Source organism: Vanellus vanellus (assembly GCF_965231255.1).
Source record: "Vanellus vanellus genome assembly, chromosome: 3".
Taxonomy (NCBI): Eukaryota; Metazoa; Chordata; class Aves; order Charadriiformes; family Charadriidae; genus Vanellus; species Vanellus vanellus.
Window position 1 is genome coordinate 21,079,181 of NC_138907.1, and position 21,446 is coordinate 21,100,626.

At 43.3% G+C, this 21,446-nt stretch overlaps 1 protein-coding gene across 1 annotated transcript; it reads left to right on the forward strand.

The window, feature by feature from the left end:
* Positions 1 to 794: 794 nt before the first annotated feature.
* On the forward strand, positions 795 to 21,141 carry ACBD3 (acyl-CoA binding domain containing 3; the record flags this gene model as incomplete). Its single annotated transcript, XM_082481552.1, has 8 exons — positions 795 to 1,053; positions 8,772 to 8,913; positions 9,967 to 10,107; positions 10,869 to 11,027; positions 13,044 to 13,218; positions 16,620 to 16,812; positions 17,885 to 18,169; positions 19,046 to 21,141. 8 exons carry the CDS (start codon positions 795 to 797, stop codon positions 19,255 to 19,257), a joined length of 1,566 nt encoding a protein of 521 aa, XP_082337678.1. The 3' UTR covers positions 19,258 to 21,141.
* Positions 21,142 to 21,446: the final 305 nt, after the last annotated feature.

Here is a 21,446-nt window from a genome sequence, read left to right on the forward strand (position 1 = left end):
AGATACAGCTCTCGGAGAAATAATTGCCTTCTACTCTTTTTTTTTTTTTTTCTTTCCGTGGCTCATTTCAGGCCAGCATGAGGCCTGAAGCATGTTTCCTGAGAGAGGAGTTGCCGGTGGCAGACCCCATGCTACGTTCCAGCTTGGAGCAAAAGACTCTCCATCTGTGACATGCAGATGTTGAAAAATCATTATTCCCTTCTATAAAGCAACCAAAAAGCACACAGAGCATCCAGCGCCAGTTCCCTCCAACTCCAACATAACCCCCCGCGCCCTGGGATTTGGGGCCGAGGCAGCTCTACCTCCCACCCGGGGGGAAGGAGGCGAGCTTATTTTCAGCCCCGTGGCCGAGGGGCAGGGACAGGCCGCCACAGGCGGGTAGAAGCCGTGCCCCGGCAGCCGACTTCGAGGCGCCGGGAGGACGGCGAGGCGGGAAGAGGGGACCGCCAGTCACCTCACGGGCTCCGGCGGCCACCGCCGTGAGGCGAACCGGCCCCGGCGGCCGCAGCCTCCCGCTCGCAGCCGCCCGGCTGGGTCAGGGCGCCCCGGCCTCCCGCCGGACCGGGACGGGGACAAAGCCACCTTCGGGGCCGCCACCAGCCTGAAGCCACCCCCGCGGCCGCCGCGACGCCCGCCAACAGCCGTTGGGAGGGCCGTAGGCGGGGCCGTGGGCGGAGCGGGTCAAGTGGGCGGGACCGGAAGTTCCGGGTCGGAGGGAACAGGAAGTCGGGACGTGGCCGCCGCAGCGGAGCAGGAGGCGGAGGGCGGGTGGGAGGCGGCGGTGGAGGAGGAGGATGGCGGCGGTGCTGAGCTCGGACCGGCTCGAGGTCTCGGTGGACGGGCTGACGCTGAGCCCCAACGCTGAGGTGCCGCACTGTGAAGCGCGGCCGGGGCAAGGGGTGCCCGCGGCGGGGTGGAGCCGAGCGGGCCCCGGCTCCCCGGGCCAGGCGGAGGCCGGCGGTGAGGCGGCGGAGGAGGCGGCGCTGAGCCCGGAGCGGTGCTGGGGCTTCGCGCTGGAGGAGCTGTACGGTCTGGCGCTGCGCTTCTTCAAAGGTGAGGCCGCCCGGCGACGTGGCCCGCAAGCCCCCCGCCGGGACCGGGGCGGTGAGGCGGGAGCTGCCGCGTCCCGGGAGCTCCGGATCTCCCCCGGGAGCCGCGGGGGGCGGCGCCGGTAGCGCCCGCGGCTCCTGGGGGTCGGTGTGGCGGGCGCGGCGGGCGAGCATCGTGTCACGGCGTCCGGACGGAGGCTCTTCGTGGGGATGCGGGTTTCCCGGTGCGAGGGGTGAGCCGGGGCGGGGGCAGAGGCGGGGGACTGCCCCGGCTGCGGGGTGCCCGCTCCGCGGGGCCGGGGAGGCGTTTCCCAGGGTTTGCACCACCCGACCTAAAAACGGAGGGGGGGGGAATGAAAAAATCTTTGCTTGTGGCGAAAAAAGGTTTGCTACCTTGCAAACGTAGGCGAAGAGTGCTGTCTTTGAGTGTTGTCGAGGCTGCTGACAGCCCCGGTGCTGGCGTGAGATGTCGTGCCGTCTCCACGGGATGCCAACTCCAAGTCTGGCTGTGCCGCTTCGTGCGGTCGGTGGTGACTCCGAGGCGGCGGCTGTGCGGGGGAGCCGTGAAATGTCCACACGGGTACAGACCCGGAGTGTTTGTCCTAGGGTCCCCTGTAGCCAGGTTTGCTTTGCAGGAAGCCGGAGGTACTGTGTCGCTCTTGCGTTCCTCAGGAGAACGAAATCGACTGTGTGTTTTTTGAGGAAGAGCTGCGGTCGCTGTAGTGTTATGTTGCGCTACAGGATTTGAGCGCCTTGCAGCGATGTGTTGCTTTGCTGGGCTTTCGGGCGGCTGCTGTTTAACGTGGGGCACGGAGCAGGGAGTCGAGCAGCCAGCCCTGCGTTAAGGAGGATACAACTCTGTACTTGGAAGGGTTGGGCTTGTGGCGGTCAGTTGTTAGATCAACCGCCAGGAAAGCTGCCTCTTCTGGGGGCAAGCGTACTGGCAGGTGGAAACTGTGCTAGAAGGACAAAGTTGTCTGTTTTCTTCATATTGGCTGACCTGCACCCTGGTAGTTATTAGCAGCATGTAAGGCTCTAGGCAGTTTTCTTGAGCCCTGGTTCTTTGACCCTGTTTTGATGCCCTTCCACAAAGCAATTTTTTTTTTGTTAGTATGCTAATATAGAGGTTTGGGGTTTTTTTCTTAAGCTGTAGAACCATAAGGGATCATAAGGGTCTTAATTTTTTTTTTTCCGTTTTTTTTTCCCCACCCTGTGTTGGAAGCCGCTGTGACCAGGTGTCAGGTTGGAAGCACTGTGACTTCCAACTCTTTACCCTTTCTGTAAAGCAAGCTGCTTGAAGGGGTTCTGGTTTGGCTTAATGAGCGTTTGTTCTTAAAACATGGTGCAGAAGAAATGTCTCCGATGTAGAAAATTCCTTGTCTCAGTGAACCATGGCCTTATTTTGTACTGGGTTTAATATTCTACTGGAACCGATATTGACAGTGTAAAAATCACACACTATGAATGGGCTTATCTACATTATTTGTAACCTGTGTCTATTATGTCTCATGTTTTAATGAAATTAATGCTCCACATTTATCTCCTTTTGGATGGGGAAAGGTCAGTGGAGTGTTACTTGTGTCTGGGTTCCAGTTCATCATGTTGTGTTGTCTCAACAGTGGGTTTGTTGTTGCCTTCCTTTTAATAAAAGCTTAGTTTCAACATGTTTCATCTTACTGCTGGTCTTTTTTTAACCTTCTGCCATTTCTTGTAATGCATGGTTTTGCTCATAAGAGGAAAACTTTCCATGTTGTATGGAGTTGTCAGACTTTCCGAATGAAGGCCTTGTTCCTCAATCCTTATAGCTGGAATAAAAGTCACATGAAGTTATTGCCCATATCTTCATCTGTAGTTTTCTTGCTGAAAGTGACATAACATAAGGGGTTTTATTTATAAATGTGATGGTGAGTTACAGGAGCTCGTAATACTTGGATTACTGATTCTGCTAGTTTGCTCTATATCTGCATGGCTCTGAAAATAATTGGTCTCATTTCCAAAGGATTTTCATGCATCCACTGTCAAAACAACTGTGGGAGTGGGCATGCTTGTTTAGCAGCCTCATGGATGCCAAGGAACAAATATGGATTCCTGCTTTGTTTCAAGGAGGAACATATGAGGGATCTGAAGGTTGGCCCGTGTTAATAGGTCAATGCTGAGATCTTGTTTCTGATCATTCTTCTAAAACCTACACTGGAGGTCAGGGTGTCTCTGAAAAACTTTGTCTTTCTTACAGCTAGTTGATGACCATGCCACAGTGTATATTAGCTGCTCGCACAGCTACCATGGAACAAACAAGTGATTTGCGGCAGCACTTATTTGGGAAAACGGTGGTGTTGGCATTAACTGTGATTATTGGTATGGAAGGAGCTCGGGTCGGGATGCTAGAGGAGTCCCTGGGTGAGGTCAAAGGGTAAGCAGCGATCGCTAGTTAAGCAGCTTCCTTTCTGCTTCAATGTGCAGACTGAGTTGTCTGGTTATAACTCACGATGTATTTTCTTCCTAGAAAAGTTGAATCTGATCAAAATACTTTGAATTAGCTTATTACAATGACTGCTAACACTTGTCTGCAGTGGCATATTGCATGTAACAGAATTGCTTGAAGACAAGACAGGGTGGGAGTCTGTATAAACAATGTGAAAAACACAACTGAAACTAGGCTAGGATATTAAAGAGACTCAAAAGCTACTTTATTCTGTCTCTGATAAAGACAGATGCAGATCTAAAATGCTTGACCCTGGGTTGCTTCAACTGTCAGGCCTTGGGCTGTGCAGGAGATGTGTGCTAGCTTTTTTTAGCATCCATAATGGCTTGTGAAGAAAGCAAGCTTTTCGAAATACCAGAGGCATAGAAAATAGACGGTTAATAGTGTTCCAGTCTATTTTTCTGTGAGAAACAAGAGCCTTCCTTGCAATAAGCACTCTTTCCCTTACTCCTCTGTCAAGCCTAGTTCAAGTCGACCAGTGTTTTGGCTGCCATTAAGAAGCTGCTCCGCTGTGCTGGGTCCAGTATACAGTGGAGAGCACAGTCATGTTGCTGAAATGGGCACATTTTGTCTCTTGGACTATCTGTAATTTTGTGCCTTAGGACAGCTGGCAGAGTAGAAGTGTCTCTGGTGGCTTATTCTGCCTGTTGAGCTGGTATGAGCTATGCCAGTGAAGGTAACATTTTTAAGGTGTGAGCTGTGTCCTGCAGTAGGAGGGGGTGGCTTGCATAGCTCTGCCAGCAAATCTCTTCCGGTGCCAACCGGGCTTTATGGTTTTCCACATCCTGTCATTGAAGATTGGGTACAATGGTATTTCAATATATGACAGTCCCTGAAGTGTTTGTGCACTGCCTAAGGTGATTTGCAGTGCAGCATATTTGAGTAGACTGTATACAAACCATATCATTTCGGTATCTAAAAGCTGTGCTGGTATGTTAAGTACTCTAATTTTTGTTTGACTGCTCCAAGTTGTTTCCTCCTTTCCTAACAAGAATGCATCTTCAACCTCAGCAATACATCATTCTAAATCAATTGTTTGATCTCACCTCTTTTTTTGAGGGCTAATTTGATGGCATGATTGTAATTCATAAGTTAAGTAGGCTCTTGTTTTCAAGAATATGAAAACCCCTATAACGTATCTATGTTTGATGTGAAGTTGAGCTTTGATCATATTTAATTGGAAGGACTAGTTGTTAACTCTTCTGTTGATGCAGAACATCTTCAGGAGCAGAGAATTAGGAGTGTAAGAGTGTACTTGGATCTGCAGGCAGTGGTTCAGTTCTTGCTCTTCCCAGTTTTGGTCTTGCTTATTAAAACTTTGCAAATGAACAGCATTATCATATGTGACTTCTGCTTTTAAAAAGCTATGAAATGAAAAATTGCGCTTCACAAACTGTTTTCTGGCTTCTTCTAGATGACTCAACTGAATGCTATCCCATGGGAACTGGCATTTAGAGGGAGTGAAGTTGGAGCAGAAGCTGCAGCATGTTGTGCCCTGTTTCTTACACAGGAAAAAATCTGAAGTTACATTGGAGTAACAGTACCTTGCACGATGCAGTCTCTTAGGCGTATTTCTTAAGCTCCATTGAGTCTAAATTTGTGGGTTTATACCAATTTGTGTCAATGGTACAGTGCTATGTAGTGACATAAGCCTCTGTTATCTGCTTTGCATTACTAGTTATAGCTTCATCTTTCTGTTTCATTTGCATGCCAACACAGTGGTCTTCAACCATGCAGTTAATTATCTGTAGTGCAAGGAAGGTTGTTAGTGTTTTAAGTACTGTTTTTTCTGGAGTATTCAACTGAGTGGCCCTCGGCGGATCTCAATTTTGCGGGCGTCTAAGCAAAGTAGCTGCTGTCAGGGAGAGCAGTGGTATGAACAGCTGATATTAGGTGTACAGGGATTTCCTTTCCAGGGGTGACAACAGTGCGTTGTGGTTTTATGACACGTATCAATGAGGCTTGAGCCTGCAGTAAGTGGGAGCCAGTCTGTCTTCATGTTCCGGATGAATTGCTTCATGTCATTAGTGGTATGTGTGTATATATGGGCCTTTAGTGCAGAATGCCTAAAGCACTGCAGGTCCATAGCCTGCCTTGTTCATGTAACCATACCCTTAATCACTACTTGAGTTTGATGTGTTAGTAGCAGCTGCTTAAGCGTAGAGTTTAGTTGGCTTGAGAAATTACCGTTTCAGGTGGACAATGGTTTGAAGTATTGCCAGGAAAGAAGGCTTCTCATTTTCTGTAAGAAAGCTGAATCCTTCTCTGGCCCTGTTGGGTCAGACATACCAGTGGCATAGGGAGGGCTGTATAGTTGCTGTACTACTGCTGTGCACATCCTTTGGATTTCTCCGTGTGTTCTCTAGATCTTTTTGAAGTTCATCAGCTTCCTGACAGCTGTATTAGATGTGTGGGTAATACCTGCTTAAATGGTATGTTCACAGATGCTTGAATAAATTTGGCAATTCTGCTGTCTGGACTCACTAATGTTCTTTTTTTTTGCGTATTTGACTGTGTAGATGGCTTCAGGTCCTCTGGTTCAGTTTAATGGCAACAATTGCAAATCTTTGGGATGATTATACACTGTATATACAGTATCATGCTGAAGAATTCAACTGAAAAATAGGCTAGTATACAGCTTCGCTGTCTTGACTGGCTCCAAATACTTTGAGAGTTGGCTTATAATCTATTATCTACAAGTCACTGAATGCCTGTCTCGCTTTTCTCATCTGTCTCTTATTTAGCTTGTTGGTTCTTTTTCCCTTGGGTCACCATTCTTAGTAAATGCAGATTTTTGGCTTCTCCTGATAGTTAGGGCTTCAGGTCTGACACCTCTGTTCTGTGAAAATGCAGGCGTGCTGTGTGTAGCATGGGAAACGATGGTGGGGTGTTTTTTTTCCCTTTAACCCTCTTCAGAAGTGAGTTCAAATACTGATGATGTTAGCTGGCTAAGGTAGCAGTCTAGTACAGCACATAACTATGGTTTTTGGCAGACAACGGTAGGTATACAGGTTGTGCAAGGTAAACTATGCCACAGGGAGCCCCTTGAGAAGCGTACTTGCCTCAGAAGCCTGGCAAAATTTCAGTGTAGTACCCTTATCAATTGTCCTGCTTTTAAGCACACTACCCCAGGCTATTAAGTATGATTTCAAAGTGTGTGCTGTTTACTGATGCTAATGGAAGTGCTTGCTACCTAATAAGCACATTCTGACTTTGAAGTGTGAAGAATTGAGGAAAAGCCAAAGGGCAGTTTGGGTGGCATGAGAGCAGGAGACCTGAGACCTAGGGAGAGAGAGTTTAGCGGGACATGGTGATTTGTGTCTCTTAAGGATCACAGACTTGTTGGGGTGGGAAGAGACCTCTGGGGATGGTCAAGTTTAGCCCTCCTGTTCAGAGCAGGCTTCTCAGGACTGTGTCCTTTTGGGTTTTGAGTATCTCCAAGAATGGTGACTTCAAAACCTCTCTGGAGAATCTGTTCCAGTGCTTGATCGCTCTTGGGGGGGGGGGGGGGGGGAGGGGCGAGGGAAAGCCACCTCTTATGCTTAAGTGGAATTTCCTGTATTTCAGTTTGTGTTGTCTGCCTCTTGTCTTTTCACTGGATACTACTGAGAAGAGTCTGATTCAGTCTTTACATCCCCCCCTTCTCTACCACACCGTGTATTTTTGGAAATAGATGGTTTTGTGGAGAAAGGCTTCTGTTTTTTTGAAGCTGGAAGCTGTATTTGCTGTAAGGCTGTGTGACACTGGGAGAAGAGCAAATACTTGGGATTCTGGAAGAGTGAAGTGGACCTCTAGGAATGGATAACAGTAATTAAATGTTTACCTTTCTAATTCTTTGATTCTGGCTTCAAAATGAGTGGCATGCACATGGTGGTTCCTTGTGATGTTTTAACTGAGTAAGTCCAGTAACATACTGAACTTACTCAGTCAAAAATACAGCTTCTTGCTGTGACTTGCAAACACTTTCCCTGAGGAGTTGTTTCCAATTTTCAGAAGTATTTGCTCTGAATTTCTCAATAAGCTGTAGTAGAGATATTTCCCCTCCTCTCTTGTTCTGAGACTTGCTGCTTTCCCTGTTAATGCCTCTGTTCACAAGCATCAGCCGAGCAATTTTGCAGTATGTAAATGTCAGCCCTAAAATTTGAATGTGAATTGGACTGTTCAGTTTAGGGCTGTAAACAGCTTGCTCCAAAGGAGAGGTGGAAACTAGTGGCAGCTCTGCCTGTTCCTGACTAAACAGAGAGCAGTTAGTAGTACAGTCGTATGAAGTTACTATTGTTTACCTCTGGTAATAGCTTCCTCATTTCAGCCCTCCCAAAAGGGGATGATGCTTATTTATTCATTTTCCTCTTGAAGAAAAGGGTCTTTTTTTAATGAGCAATGTAGTTACATATAGTGGAGCCTGTTTCTTTGATTTGTTTTGACAGCTTAAATGTGCTGAGGTAAGTCCTCGCTGACTAATTCATATATAATCTTAAATCAATGCAAGTCTCTTCTTACTGGTAAATGCATGGCAGGATCTAACCGGGACTGCTTCAGAAGGTGTTGGTGTGGAGCCATTGGAATTCTGATTACGTTCAGGCTTATGTTGCCTATGTCTTATGGCCAGAGTGCTCTGTACATGTTGGTGCTGATGGAGTCACCTCTAAGAGTTTTCATTGTGAGGGGTTATTTCACCTGCCTTGGCGAAGCGCAACAATCAAATTCCCTCAAGGAAAACTCTCCCTTAAGTCTAATTTTTCCTCTCTGTAGTTTTCCTTGCCTCAAACCTTGCTTGTTCCACTTTCATCGATGTGAAGAGCATGAAAGGAGAGCAATCTATAAAGTTAACATCACATCTTTCTTTGTGGAAAATCCCTCCTATCCACACTACAATAGACTTGGCAGACACATTTGAATTCAAGTTAAGGTTTTTAAGTATTTCAGAGATATAGATCCATATGGTATGATGTTCAGCTAATTAACATAAATATTTATGTGATATCTAAGATTGACTCCAGATAGTATGATGAAAAACATCTCACAATTAAGTTTCAGCAGCTGAAGTAGATGTGTTTCTTCTGGACAGATCTGTATTTTATTTGAATAGGACCAATTTAATTTGTGTAACCTTTTGTGACTTACCGTTCTTAGTCCTTTTTTACAGAGGAAATCATTGTAGTGGTTATACAAAACGCTTTTTGCTGTCCTGTGCTTGCTTAATTAATCACAGCAGTGAAATTTTCTTTTTTTTTCTGCAGAAAAAGATGGCAAAGCCTTTCATCCAACATATGAAGAAAAACTCAAACTTGTGGCGCTGCACAAGCAGGTTCTGCTGGGACCTTACAACCCTGACACTTGCCCTGAAGTTGGATTCTTTGATGTGCTGGGGAATGATAGAAGGTAAAAGGGCTGGTGCTCTTGTTGGTCTTAACTCTGCTTTTCCTGTCTGAAGAAAACACCATCCAGTTTCTACAGTAAGCCAAGTATGTGGGTTGCGTCAATGTGTTTGTATAGTAGTGGAAAGTGAGAGGCCTCTTCAAATACATCTTAGAAATCTGAGTCACGGTTCAGTAAAGGAGCTAACAGAAGATTATTGGGTTTTTTAAATCACATTAGGAAAAGCTGCTGTGCCTAGGGTCCAGTTTCTCATAGCAGTCTAAAACTTGGCTAGTTCTGCACTAATGTGCTGGCCCATGTTTCGTCCTAACTCCACACTAGGGTTACAACAGGCCAAGCCTTTTGCCAGTGGTAACAGCATTAACCATGTTAACACCTTGTTAATACCAAGGATAACTTCTGAAATCGGATATCTGATGCATTCAAACTCTGAGTAAATTTTGATGAGGTTTGGGCAGTTTCAGGCACATCTCTTGTATTGCTTGCAGTTCAGGCAGCAGGTCTCTTGGTCATTGTTGCTATTTCTAGCAATTTTCTATTTTGTGAAGGCAATGTGCAACACACTGCTGACTTCTCGGAGCTTATCCCAGTACACTGCTTTTGCCCAGAGGGATGTAGCTTTCCTTTAGGAAGAACCAGGCTGTTGCATTCAACTAGTTGAAGCACTATAATTGATGGTTGTTACCATGTTTGTTCATCCAGGAAAATCTATGCGTTTTTTTTCCACAAACTAGAGTGGAAGAAGGGTAAAAAATATTTCACATTCATTTGTAGCTGGGAAGTTTTGGGACTTAGTTCAGAATTCTAAGTAGGGTTGGTGGTACATATGAGATTTCATGTAGGCACTCAGTTATGTCTGTTTGAAAGAGTTGTTCTTGTGCAGGCAAAAGAGAGCACTGTACTGCCTTTGGGAAAAAGTTGTTGGTTCTCTGAAACTACATATGATAAAGTTTGATCTCTGGTCTCCCAACTTTTTTTCTTTGCTGGGTTCTGAGAGTTCACTACTGACTTGAAGAGCTGAGTTGTCTGTTATTTCAGCTGATTTCTCTCTCTCAGGAAGGAATGGGCTGCCCTTGGAAACATGTCAAAGCAAAAAGCTATGACAGAATTTGTTAAGCTCCTGAATAGGTGCTGCCACTTGTTTTCAACATATGTCACTTCCCACAAGATAGAGAAAGAAGAACAGGAAAAGAAAAGGTAATGTTTGAGTCCTTTGGTGTTGAAGTATGTCAAGTGTATAACTTGACCTGTGGACAGTGTCACAGCTAGCTTAGGTTGAAGTTGTCTTGGGAAGAGAAATGCTTGAAGCTTAGGTGGGTGTAGTAACATTTAATCTCTTTAAGCCTTTTTACTTTGCCAGTAATGAATGATTGTTTCTGAGGTGAAGACACCTAGAATATAAGGAGACTTCAAAATTTTGCTGGTACTGTCATCTGCTTAAGAAATACATGCTTCACAAAACGCCTGACCTGATATGTCTGTGGACTAAACTTATACAGAACACAAAATTGTCAGGTGCTTTAAACTCCTCTTCTAGTATGGGTTAGCAACTTGACAAAGGCTGTCTTCTACTGTCATTTACATATAATGTGATTATTAAACTATAGTATCCATGTAATTATTGAACATATCTTAAAGCTTGGAAGAAGTGTTTAAGGTTTCTAGGCAATTTTTACTACTGCTCTCTGCTACAGATAGTGTAGTAACAGATTGGAACAAATATCAAATTATAATACAGAATTTACACTTGTCATACTGCAGAGTGCAGTAAAACTAAACAGTAATCTGTTTTCTTCTTGTGTCCAATAAGACACTTCTCCAGGCCAATTTAAGTGGGAGGAGATGATACCAAACAAAAAGCCTGGTTGGGCAGGCAAAAGGCAGGTTACAGCATGTTGAAAATAACTCATCCTAGGATTGTAGGGATGCTGAAATAACTTATTGAGTGGATGTTGCAGAAGAGAAGAGGAAGAACGAAGGCGGCGTGAAGAAGAGGAGCGTGAGCGTTTACAAAAAGAAGAAGAAAAACGTAGGCGAGAAGAGGAGGAAAGACTTAGAAGGGAAGAAGAAGAGAGGAGGAGAATAGAGGAGGAACGACTTCGGATGGAACAACAGAAGTGAGTAGCTGAAACAAATAACACTTCAAAGAAAATAACTGCCTTGCACTTGAGGTAATTGTATCTAACTTTTTACATAGTTATGCTAGAACTGAATACCTGAAGTTCAGAGCACTTGAGTCTGTCAGTGACATTTGCATCCTTAGTTAAGAGGGAGGCAGTGTGCAGAGAATAATTGTCCTAACATGTTACTGTATGCAGCCTTCTCAGATGAAAATGCCAGAAAAGCTTTGTTTAAAGAGAAGCTCTGGGGGTTTTTGGGTTCCAGGGCTGCACCTCATGAAAACTTGTGGCTCCGCTTCTTAAATGATTAATACTGCACTCAACTGAGCAGAGTTAAGTGTCCAACTGGAAGTGCTGTTTGAACTGTGACTTGGAAGTTTCTATCCTTTCACAGAAGATGGAGCCTAGAAAAAGGATAACTGCGGTTCAGTGGGGTGTTTTGAATGCATGACTGAAATTTTTGAACTCAGTAGTCTAACACTACCTCCTTAAAGGTACTCTCTCTAGGAAGCGTAAAGTGTCTGCAGATCTCATTTGTACACTGGCAATCACTGGATTTTAGGACCTTTCTAAAAGAAGTACAAAATTTGTGTTCAAATGCATTCAATCTCTGTAGCCTAAATTAAATTGTTTATGTACAATGCTGTAGCTATATTTCATTGTTCCCATGACATCCAGATGCTGAAAACATGGATCTAGCTTTGCACGTACAATATTTGAGAGAATTGTAAATCATCAAAGCTGTTCCACATTAGTCAGCAATCATTTTCTATAATAAAAATGTCTTTGCAGGGGGTGTCTCTAAAGTAGATCCTGCACTTGCTACGTAGTGTTTTTGGAAAGGGAGCAAATAATTAATCCACAAGTTTCTGCTGTTTTTAGAGCCAGAGGAGTGTAAAACACAAACATAAATGAACAGAATACAATAGAAATGTTGCACAGTGCTAAGTAACAAGGTGTGGTATGCCTTGAAGTTGAGATTACTTTTTTTTTTTTACATGAATAGCACTTGCATATTAAGTGGTTGTAACAGGTTACAGGGATAAAGAATTTAGACAGAAAAGGAATGCGGATACATATATACAAGCTAAGTGTATCTAAAGTTACAGTTTTGCTGAAATAGTAAATCTTGCTCTTTAGGATCCAAACCAGTCTAATACCGGAGCATTTAGAAGACAATTTTGGGGGAAAGGAGGAAGGCAGGAAACAAAGAGTTATTCCTGCATTTGTGTGATACTTCTTTCTTCCTCTGAAGCATCAATAGCTGGTCACTGATGGATGTAACATGCAACAGACCAAACTCTGGATCTAGTTATTTTTTTTACTATATAGCTTCCGTTAGCCCTCTGAAGAGAGGAGGAATACCAAGCTCGAGCATAAGTAACCCACATATTCCTCCTGAAGTTTCAGCAGTTGAGTTTATTGGAGGCACAGCTGCCCTATTTGGAAGCATTTTTTTCATTCCTGAATTAGGGCATAGTCAGTCATGCTTTTCATATGTTTGCATACTGTCCTGGGAAATTAAGACAGTAATGCGGTGCGTTCTTCTTAGATTAACCAGAGAGCATTGCCATGCTGTACCACAGCAGGTCTGTTCTTATCAATATTTGTAGAAGGGCTGCTAGAAGGATGGTTTCTGCATGTTTTCTGGAGGAACCAAGTGTGGGATTTTTTCCCTTGATTGTTTGAGAAATTTGGTCACGCATTTTTCTAGCACTACCTCTTTATCAGACTACAGATTGAAAATTATGTAAGAGCTCTTTTTTTAACACTTGATGTTTTCAAATATTGGCTAGAAATGTTGCTCCCTTCTTTATATTCTCAGCATATTTTTAGGCAAAATTCACATTTACATTACTTCTAGGCTCTGCTCTATTATGTAGATTTGTTTGAATTGGTTTTCACAGGAATTGAATTAACTGTCTTTGAGGCCACTTAAATCACTTAAGTACCGGGATTTCCCCAATACCCTCAGCTGCCTGTAATCTTCATACTCTCCTCCCACCAATGTAGGCAACAGATAATGGCAGCACTGAACTCCCAGACTGCCATTCAGTTCCAACAGTACGCAGCCCAGCAGTATCCGGGCAACTATGAACAGCAGCAGATCCTAATTCGGCAGCTCCAGGAACAGCATTACCAACAATACATGCAGCAGTTGTATCAAGTCCAGCTTGCACAGCAACAGGTAAGACTGACCAGCTGAGAAACTTGGATTGTTTTTGTCCCAGGGTGTCTTTGAGAGATGTTAACTTGTCTACACTTATCCCCTTGGAAAGCTAATTGCTACAAGGAGAGATAATGTCCTAGTGACTAATGCTGCTTGATTCGAACACCAAAGCACCTTTATTTAGTCTTTTCAAGTAGTTTTCTGAAGCAGCCATTAAGAAAATTCCAAGCAGCCTTTACTGATTACTTGGTTTGATATTATTCTTGGAGACCAAATGTGAAGTGCTCTGCTCCAGCTTCTATTGTGTGTGTGATTTAATGGGGGTAAATGCTAGTGCACCTGAGCACAAACAAACCTATTCAAGTGATTCTCCATGTAGGTATTGCATCTGAGGATCTGTGCAGAGCAGCAGGCTTTGGTCAGCCATGTATTTCCAGCTGAACATGCATGCAGCACGGTCACATCGCTACTGGGTTTAAGATTGCTCCTCCCTGCCAACTTGAGCACTACTGACTTCTGTCTCCTTTTGCATCTATTGTCTGACATCAGCCTCTAAGTTGCTTGTCTGCAATAGACTGCTTATGGTTTGGGCAGGAAGACAGACTTTCATATTTCTGGTAGCAATAGGTAGCAGAAAGTAGTACACTACTTCTTTGCGAGGATTTCATTCCTGGGTTTGAAAGGCTGCTTCTCTACTTAGGAGGATCTTGCATCTCTGGCAAACGTGCTGTATTCACATCTCAAGCTATTTTAAAGTTCAAGGATGTCCATCTGTTACTGTCTTAAACAGATGTAAGCCAGACTTCGGATTCTAGTATGTCTGACCTTTGTGGGCAGGACCTGAATCTTAAATTGCCTATGACTGCCAGCCTCAGGTCTATTGTTCTTGAGCTAAACTCTTAACAGGAGATTAGTTACTGAATTCAAAGTCATTTGTATTTTGACCAGGCTGATGCCCTGAGCAAAAAAACTGTCCAAGAAAGGAAGCTATATGAACCCATGTGGAGGAACCCACGTGGCCGATGTGAACCTCATGAAGTTCAACAAGGCCAAGTGCGGGGTCCTGCACCTGGGTCAGGGCGGTCCCCAATATCAGTACAGACTGGGGAATGAATGGATTGAGAGCAGCCCTGCCGAGATGGGCTTGGGGATACTGGTGGATGAAAAACTGGGTATGAGCTGGCAATGTGTGCTTGCAGCCCAAAAGCCAACTGTATCCTGGGCTGCATAAAAAGAAGTGTAGCCAGAAGGTTGAGGGAGGGTGATGATTTTCCCCTTCTACTCAGCTGTCACGAGACCCCACCTGGAGTCCTGTATCGAGCTCTGCGGTCCTCAGCACAGGAAAGACATGGACCTGTTGGAGCAGGGTCAGAAGACTGGAAAACCTCTCTTATGAGGACAGGCTGAAAGAGAGTTGGGGTTGTTCAGCCTGAAGAAGAGGAGGCTCCAGGGAGACCTTATCACAGCCTTTCAATATATCAAGGGAACTTATAAGAAAGACCTTTTCACCAGGGACTGTAGTGACAGGACAAGGGGCAATAGTTTTAATCTGAGAGAGTGTAGGTTTAGGTTGAACAGAAGGAAGAAATTTTTTTTTTTTTTAACAATGAGGGTGGTCAGACACTGGATAAAGCTGCCCAGAGAAGTTGTGGGTGCCCCATCATTGGAAGTGTTGAAGGTCAGGTTGGATGGAGTTTGAGCAGCCTGATCTAGTGAAAGATGTTCCTGCCCATGTCAGGCAGGTTAGACTAGATGATCTTTAAGGGTCCCTTCCAAGCCAAATCATGATTCAATGGAGTTGAGGTCATATAGGAAAGTCAGAGGCTTCCTGCCCTCTCATAGTTACTCTTGGAGCTTAATGACGCCTTGGTACCAGTGCTTTGGTGGTATAGTGGTAAGTAAAAGCTATAGCCTCGTAAGTCTTGCCCTCAATGCCTTCTGTAATTGATACTACACCCTTGAGACTGAGGTGTCAGAGATGCTGCTGCCAATTTTCTTCAGTGCTATTGGTACTGCTCCTTTCAATCATGGCTGTCTGCTTTCTAGGTACAGAAGACTAATGGCCTCTGAGATCAGGGGCAAAACAGACTTTCATTTATAGTGTTTTTACAGAATAATAAGTCTGCCAGGCAACGAAGCTTATCTTTCAAATCTTTATTTGGACAACGCTTGTAGAGCAAAGGATGATAAAGAAGCATGTAACAGCTAAAATTACCTACTTCTACTTCGGACTTTTCTGAAAACTCGTGAAGCCTCCGTAACACTTCTGAGGGATACTTTCCTTTCAGATGCCTGTAACTCAGCTGCCTTGAGATCTATTAGTGCAGTTAAAAAGTGCTGTTCTGTCATGGTTGCTTACAGATCAGCTTGTGATACAATTAATTTTGGAAAGGCTGTATGCAATAGTTTTCTAGAAGGGTTCTTCTCACTTTATGTTGTCTCAGCGCATAGAACTGTTGTAGTAGAAAGTGGATCTGGGCATCTGTACAATTGCTCAAATTTGAAATCTAACTAATGTTTGACTATATTGTCTTCATATTCCTTCAGGATACCAAAATCATGTGCTTATTAGGTTATTCGTTAAAGAATGGTACTGTCAATTATAGCTTTTCTGTGTCCCAACAAAAAGAGCATATGTAGTCTCTCTGTACTGATAACTAGGGGCAGGGGAATAAGCCTTGAAGCTACAAGGGGTAATGCATCCTGCTTAAATCCAGAAGGATGGTTGTTACCTTGTATAATCTTGTTTTAGGTGTATTTAATCATTTGCACAGGGACAGCAGGATAAATTCTATCTGAAGAGTTTCAGTGTACATAAGTCGTATTCTAAAAGCAGCACCTCTGAGCTTTAATAACTCTTCTCCCAGATTACCCGCAGTCCTTGTGGCTCTTACGCTTCCTGCTTTCATATTAAATAACTGCCTTTGTTGGGCATTGTGGATTTGATAGAGAACCCTGTAGAGCAAGTTAACTCACAAATTGGCAAGCACTTAATAGACTTTAAATACTTCCAGCTCTTTTTAGACCCAGAGGAGCTCAGGCCAAAACCCTTTCAGCTCACTGCTAAAAAACAGCAAACAAGTCATCACTTTAAATTTTGAAAGAAATGTTATAGGAGTTACTGAAATGCAGAACTTGCCTAGCTAAATACAAAAGTTTATTGTGGGTGCCCTAATTAACTTGAAAGTTGAATCTTTTTGTTCAGATTGTATTCATCAGCCTAGAACAAAGTGACTTCACTTCCCCTGATACTAAGTATGTGTAATTCTCACCGGTTAGTGTGTGCTGCTTATGGTCTTTTGTGTCAAGCCTCCTTGTTAGATGGAGGGGGACACTTTGTTTTTTAAGTGTCTCTAGATGTTTATATATAGATTGTTGAGAGGTTTTGGTTTTACTTGATTTAATTTCTGTCATTTTAGGCAGCCTTACAAAAACAGCAGGAGGTGGTTGTGGCAGCAACAGGGACACCTCTGACTACCGCATCAAAGGTGAATGTACCTGCCCAAGGGGACACCCCGTCAATTAATGGGCAGGCCAGTACACATGCAGACAGCCCTGAAAAAGAGCTGGATCCTGAGGCTTTGGAAGAAGCACTGGAGAATGGACCAAAAGGTAGGACTAGCTAGATTCCTTAATTAAAAATAAATAGCAAAAGCCTTTCTTAGGATTCAGATGTCTTAAGTATGGTTACTGTGGCTCCTTGCTTGGCTTCATTGGGCTATGCAAAAGATAGGTTTGATTCCTGGGTCCAGGTTCTCTCAAGGAAGAACAATATTGCACAAGCAAAACTCAGCTTTGGGGAGAGGGAGAGAGGAAGCAGCAAAAGCATTTCAGGCAAAGTGGATGGGATCCAGAACCTCCTTTCACTCTTGATTTGAAGAAAATAAATGTAAAAGTTCTATCAGAAATCTGTTCTGTGCAGAAATACGTTCACTCTTTATTTGAACTCAGGTCAAAACTGAGTGACTTAGCCTTGCAGATTAAAATAAAGCCAAATCCTTCTTACTCTCTCTGAACACTGCCCTACCTGCGGCTTAGCCCTGTCCTATGTGCAGTCCGGACTGCTGTCCCCTTGCATTTCCCATCTTCCTCAGACAGCTTCCACAAAGCTGTGGAAGTGGAGCAGGAAAAGTAGCCTTCCCCGCAGTGCTCTCATCACTGGTATTTCTGGATGTTACCTCTACACTTCCATCCACAATCAGTAGTCCTCAAAAGACTTGCTTGGATCCCAGTTTGGAACCAACACTAGTGCAGTCCCTGTCTGCATAATGAGGTGCTCAGTTATTTCAGTCAGTATTTGACAAGTTCTGGACAAATCCACAACCTCTGGTTCTGTCCCATTAAAGATTCTTTCAGTGAAGGGTTCTGTGCAGTGTAACCCCATCACCTGTAGCAGTATATCTGTCTTCTGAGTCTTTTCTGCTTAAGCACTGTTGGTTTAAATGTGGTAGATGGGTGAACTAGTAGGATTTAAGTGTGCAGTGTTACATCTAAACTTGCACTGCATTTCTTGCAAGTTTCAACTGTGAAAAGAAGTTTCTTCAGTGAAAATAATAAAAAAAAAAATTACTTGGAAGCAACTCTGATGCTCGTGGTCCTTGAGTGCCCCTAAGGCACACTTAAGTATTCAGCATGAATAACTGGAAAAAAAGCTTAACTGGGGTATTTCCTCCTCTCTCTCCAGATTCTATTCCAGTGATAGCTGCCCCATCGATGTGGACACGACCCCAGATAAAAGACTTCAAGGAAAAAATCCGTCAGGATGCAGACTCTGTGATCACAGTGGGCCGAGGAGAAGTGGTTACAGTTAGAGTACCAACTCATGAAGAGGGGTCTTACCTCTTTTGGGAGTTTGCTACAGACAATTATGACATTGGTTTTGGAGTGTATTTTGAATGGACAGACTCCCCTAATACTGCAGTCAGTGTGCATGTCAGCGAATCCAGTGATGATGAGGATGAAGAAGAAGGTAAGCATGCATATTTATATAAACTGCCAGTCCTGCAGAGCTTGCCGTGGGGGGTGTTGGAAACCCAACTGATTGTCTTGTGTAATCTCCTAGTTCCCCTAACTTCCATCTAGCTGGAATCTTGTCTTCAGTTTTGAAGAGGAAGTAAAAAGTAACCTCAGTCGCATTGTTTGGTCATAGATGGGTTAAAGCAGTTGAGGATGGGGAAATCCTTTTCCTAAGCTTTACTTACTTCTTAGTGTTTCCTCTTGTCCAACTCAACAAGCTAGATTGAAACCCGTACTGTAATAGAGCATTAGTGGATCTGCACACTGAAAACCTTAAGAAAAATCCTGCCTTGCTGTTTGTGAACTTTTTCGGGAGGGGAGTTTCCTTGAGACTTCAACAATACAGCTTAAAAGAGCAATTCCTGATAGTGGCCAGGACACAGGTCACAGCCTTTACCTACAGAGGAGATTAGCATACCATCAGAAAAAATTTGCTTAGAAGGAACTGCTCTGACATAGAAGGCAGTGGCCTTCTGGATATTACTACTAAGTAATCGGTAATAGTATGTCAGATCAGTAGCAGTCAGTTAATGTGGGATAATGTCTTAATGGAAACTCGAGCTTGGCATCTCTATGAACTGACCCAGTTGCGCCAGGCAGTTAGGTGTGGTGGGTTTTAATATTGAACTGTAAAATTAATAATAAAGTGAGCATGCTTATTGTTCTGCCTGTTTTTGAATGGCTTAGCCGCAGCCTCGGTATGAACCCCTTCAACTCATCTGATTTCTGAACCAACAAAGAGTGCATTGTCCACTACAGATCAGTCTGACTTTCCCTTGTAAAGCATCCACCCATGTTAACAGACACTTTTTTTTTTTTTTCCTTGCAGAAAATATTAGCAGTGAAGAAAAAGCCAAAAAGAATGCCAACAAGCCTCAGCTAGATGAAATAGTGCCTGTGTACAGACGAGACTGTCATGAAGAAGTATATGCTGGCAGCCACCAGTACCCAGGGAGAGGAGTTTATCTCCTTAAATTTGACAACTCCTACTCTCTATGGAGGTCAAAAACAGTTTACTACAGAGTTTATTATACTAGATAAAGGTGTGGCTGTGTCTGAGGCTGGGCTGTGCAGAAGATGTCATTTTATTTGGAATTTTCTTCAAGCATAATGGATCCTTTTGAGTCTGTGTTTTATCCTGTCTGTATCTGTATGGTTTGTGTGAACTTTAACAAGTAGACACTGGGATCTTCCTGCTCCATGACACTAATGCATATTGCATTGGGCTTAACACAGGATCTCCCTAGCCATTTTGGGTATTGGAGTTAACCAATGGAAGTCATTGGCTCCAGTGCTAAGGTCACATCAGTTGCATTTGTTAAAGCCTCATGAAAAAGGGGGAGGGAGTTGCTGGCTCACTGGCTGGGTGATCTGATGTTTCCAGGTCTGGATGCTTTGGATAACTTGTTAACAGTTAATTTAAAGGTCCCATCAATAACTGGTAGATTTGGATGCAGTTTGCTGTGTAGCAAGTTTCTCCTAACTGTAATTGAATGTCAGATTTTTACACATTAAAACTTGAAACTTTAAGTTGATGCAGTTTAGAAACAAGTTGTCTCGCTTCTGTCCTCATCAAAGAAGAAACATTCAGTTCCTTAAACCAGGGTAGTGGCTAAGAAAAGCATGAACAGCATCCTGAAAGAACAGCAAATAACCTCTTCTGAAGATGTAAACTGAATGACAATTAAAAGTTTGTGTAACAAGAAGAACCTTAATCTCTCTGCCCCGCTGCTAACCCTAGAATAAAAAAGGTCATTTTTTGAGGCAATTGACTTTGAACCAGGGCACAAACTATTTCTAACTTTGGTGGGTTTTTAATGGGGTAGACTTTAAAAAACAAAAAGTACAAACCTGAAACTGGTTTTCTGCACAACGTTCTGGTTTGTCTGTTTTTGTAAAACCTGAATAAGCATGTTGTGCATCTGAAGAACAGTAAGTCACTTTGATAAAGTATAGGAGTTAATGTTGCACTAATTATGGAAATCGCTGCCAGTCCATTTTAGTCTGAACTGGTGATACTTTGGTGCAAACTTTCTGCTTTAATCTGTAACTGTTTGCAGAAAGGCAGAGTGCACATACAGATACTTAATAATGTAGCTTTAATCTCAATTTCGTATAGTTTGGTTGGGCATTTCATATTTTGTGTAGTGGAAAAATGCAGGTGGCTACTTGACTTGAGGCTGCAGTAAGAACCTCCTTGGAGCCCTGCACACCAGGGGTGATGTGTCGCAATGGCGACTTACTTAAGTGCTCTCTGCATGGGTAATGCACTTTGTTACTGAAAGAAAATGGTTATTTTGGGTCTGTCAGATCAGTTCTTGCAGTAAGACTTCCATTGATTAGCTGCAGCATGTACAGTTCCATGGCAAATGATGTTGAGTTTGTGGGATTTGTTTGAATAATCAGTTTGTACATACATGATACTTTATTTTTCTCATACCAACCATGGAGATATTTCTCCTAGAGTACTTAACTTGTCATCTTGCATTTGGTTCAGCAACACCATACCAGCTTATAGCTAGTTAGTGCTGCTTTATCCAAAAACACTGTACAATGTTCTGCTCTTGTGTACATACAGTATATAAACCATGAATTTAGAAAGTACCTTGCTTTTAAAGAAAACTGTATTTAATGTAAAAAAAAAAAAAAACTTTTAAAAAGGCAGGCACTAATATATTTCTTCTGGTCTTCAACTTAAATTTTTTTGTCCATACAAAAATGTTAATGACTTCTTCCTCTAAGAATATCTGTTCTTGGGAGTGGTGTTTGTCGCTTTAAATGGCAGCACTTACTGTCATGTGTTGGATGTTAGAACTTTTACGTTTTCAGACTTTTTTTATTGCCTCTGGCTGTTGATTAGTACAGTACAAGTGCGATTTCAAGATACCTTGAGATAGTATTTAATCCTAATTAAAATACATTTATCTGTAATGCTGTTGGCTTTTTATTAATTTGGAAACCTTGGCATTGCTGTGTATAGCTATTCAGCTAAGATAAGCTTGTCATCTTCGCTCTCATTTTTAAAAATTCAGTACCGTACTACCACTGTGGCTTTAGCAGCCAAATCACTTGGGCCAAAGGCTCTGTAGGAGAAGTGTTACTAGCTCACTGGATGAGGCCACTGTCCGTACTAGAAGAGCCCAGCTTGAACAGCATAATCGCTTTGGGTTTTGAAAATGATCTTCTGTAGCGGAAAGGGTTGAATGTGGGTAGCCAAAAGTTACAAGCCC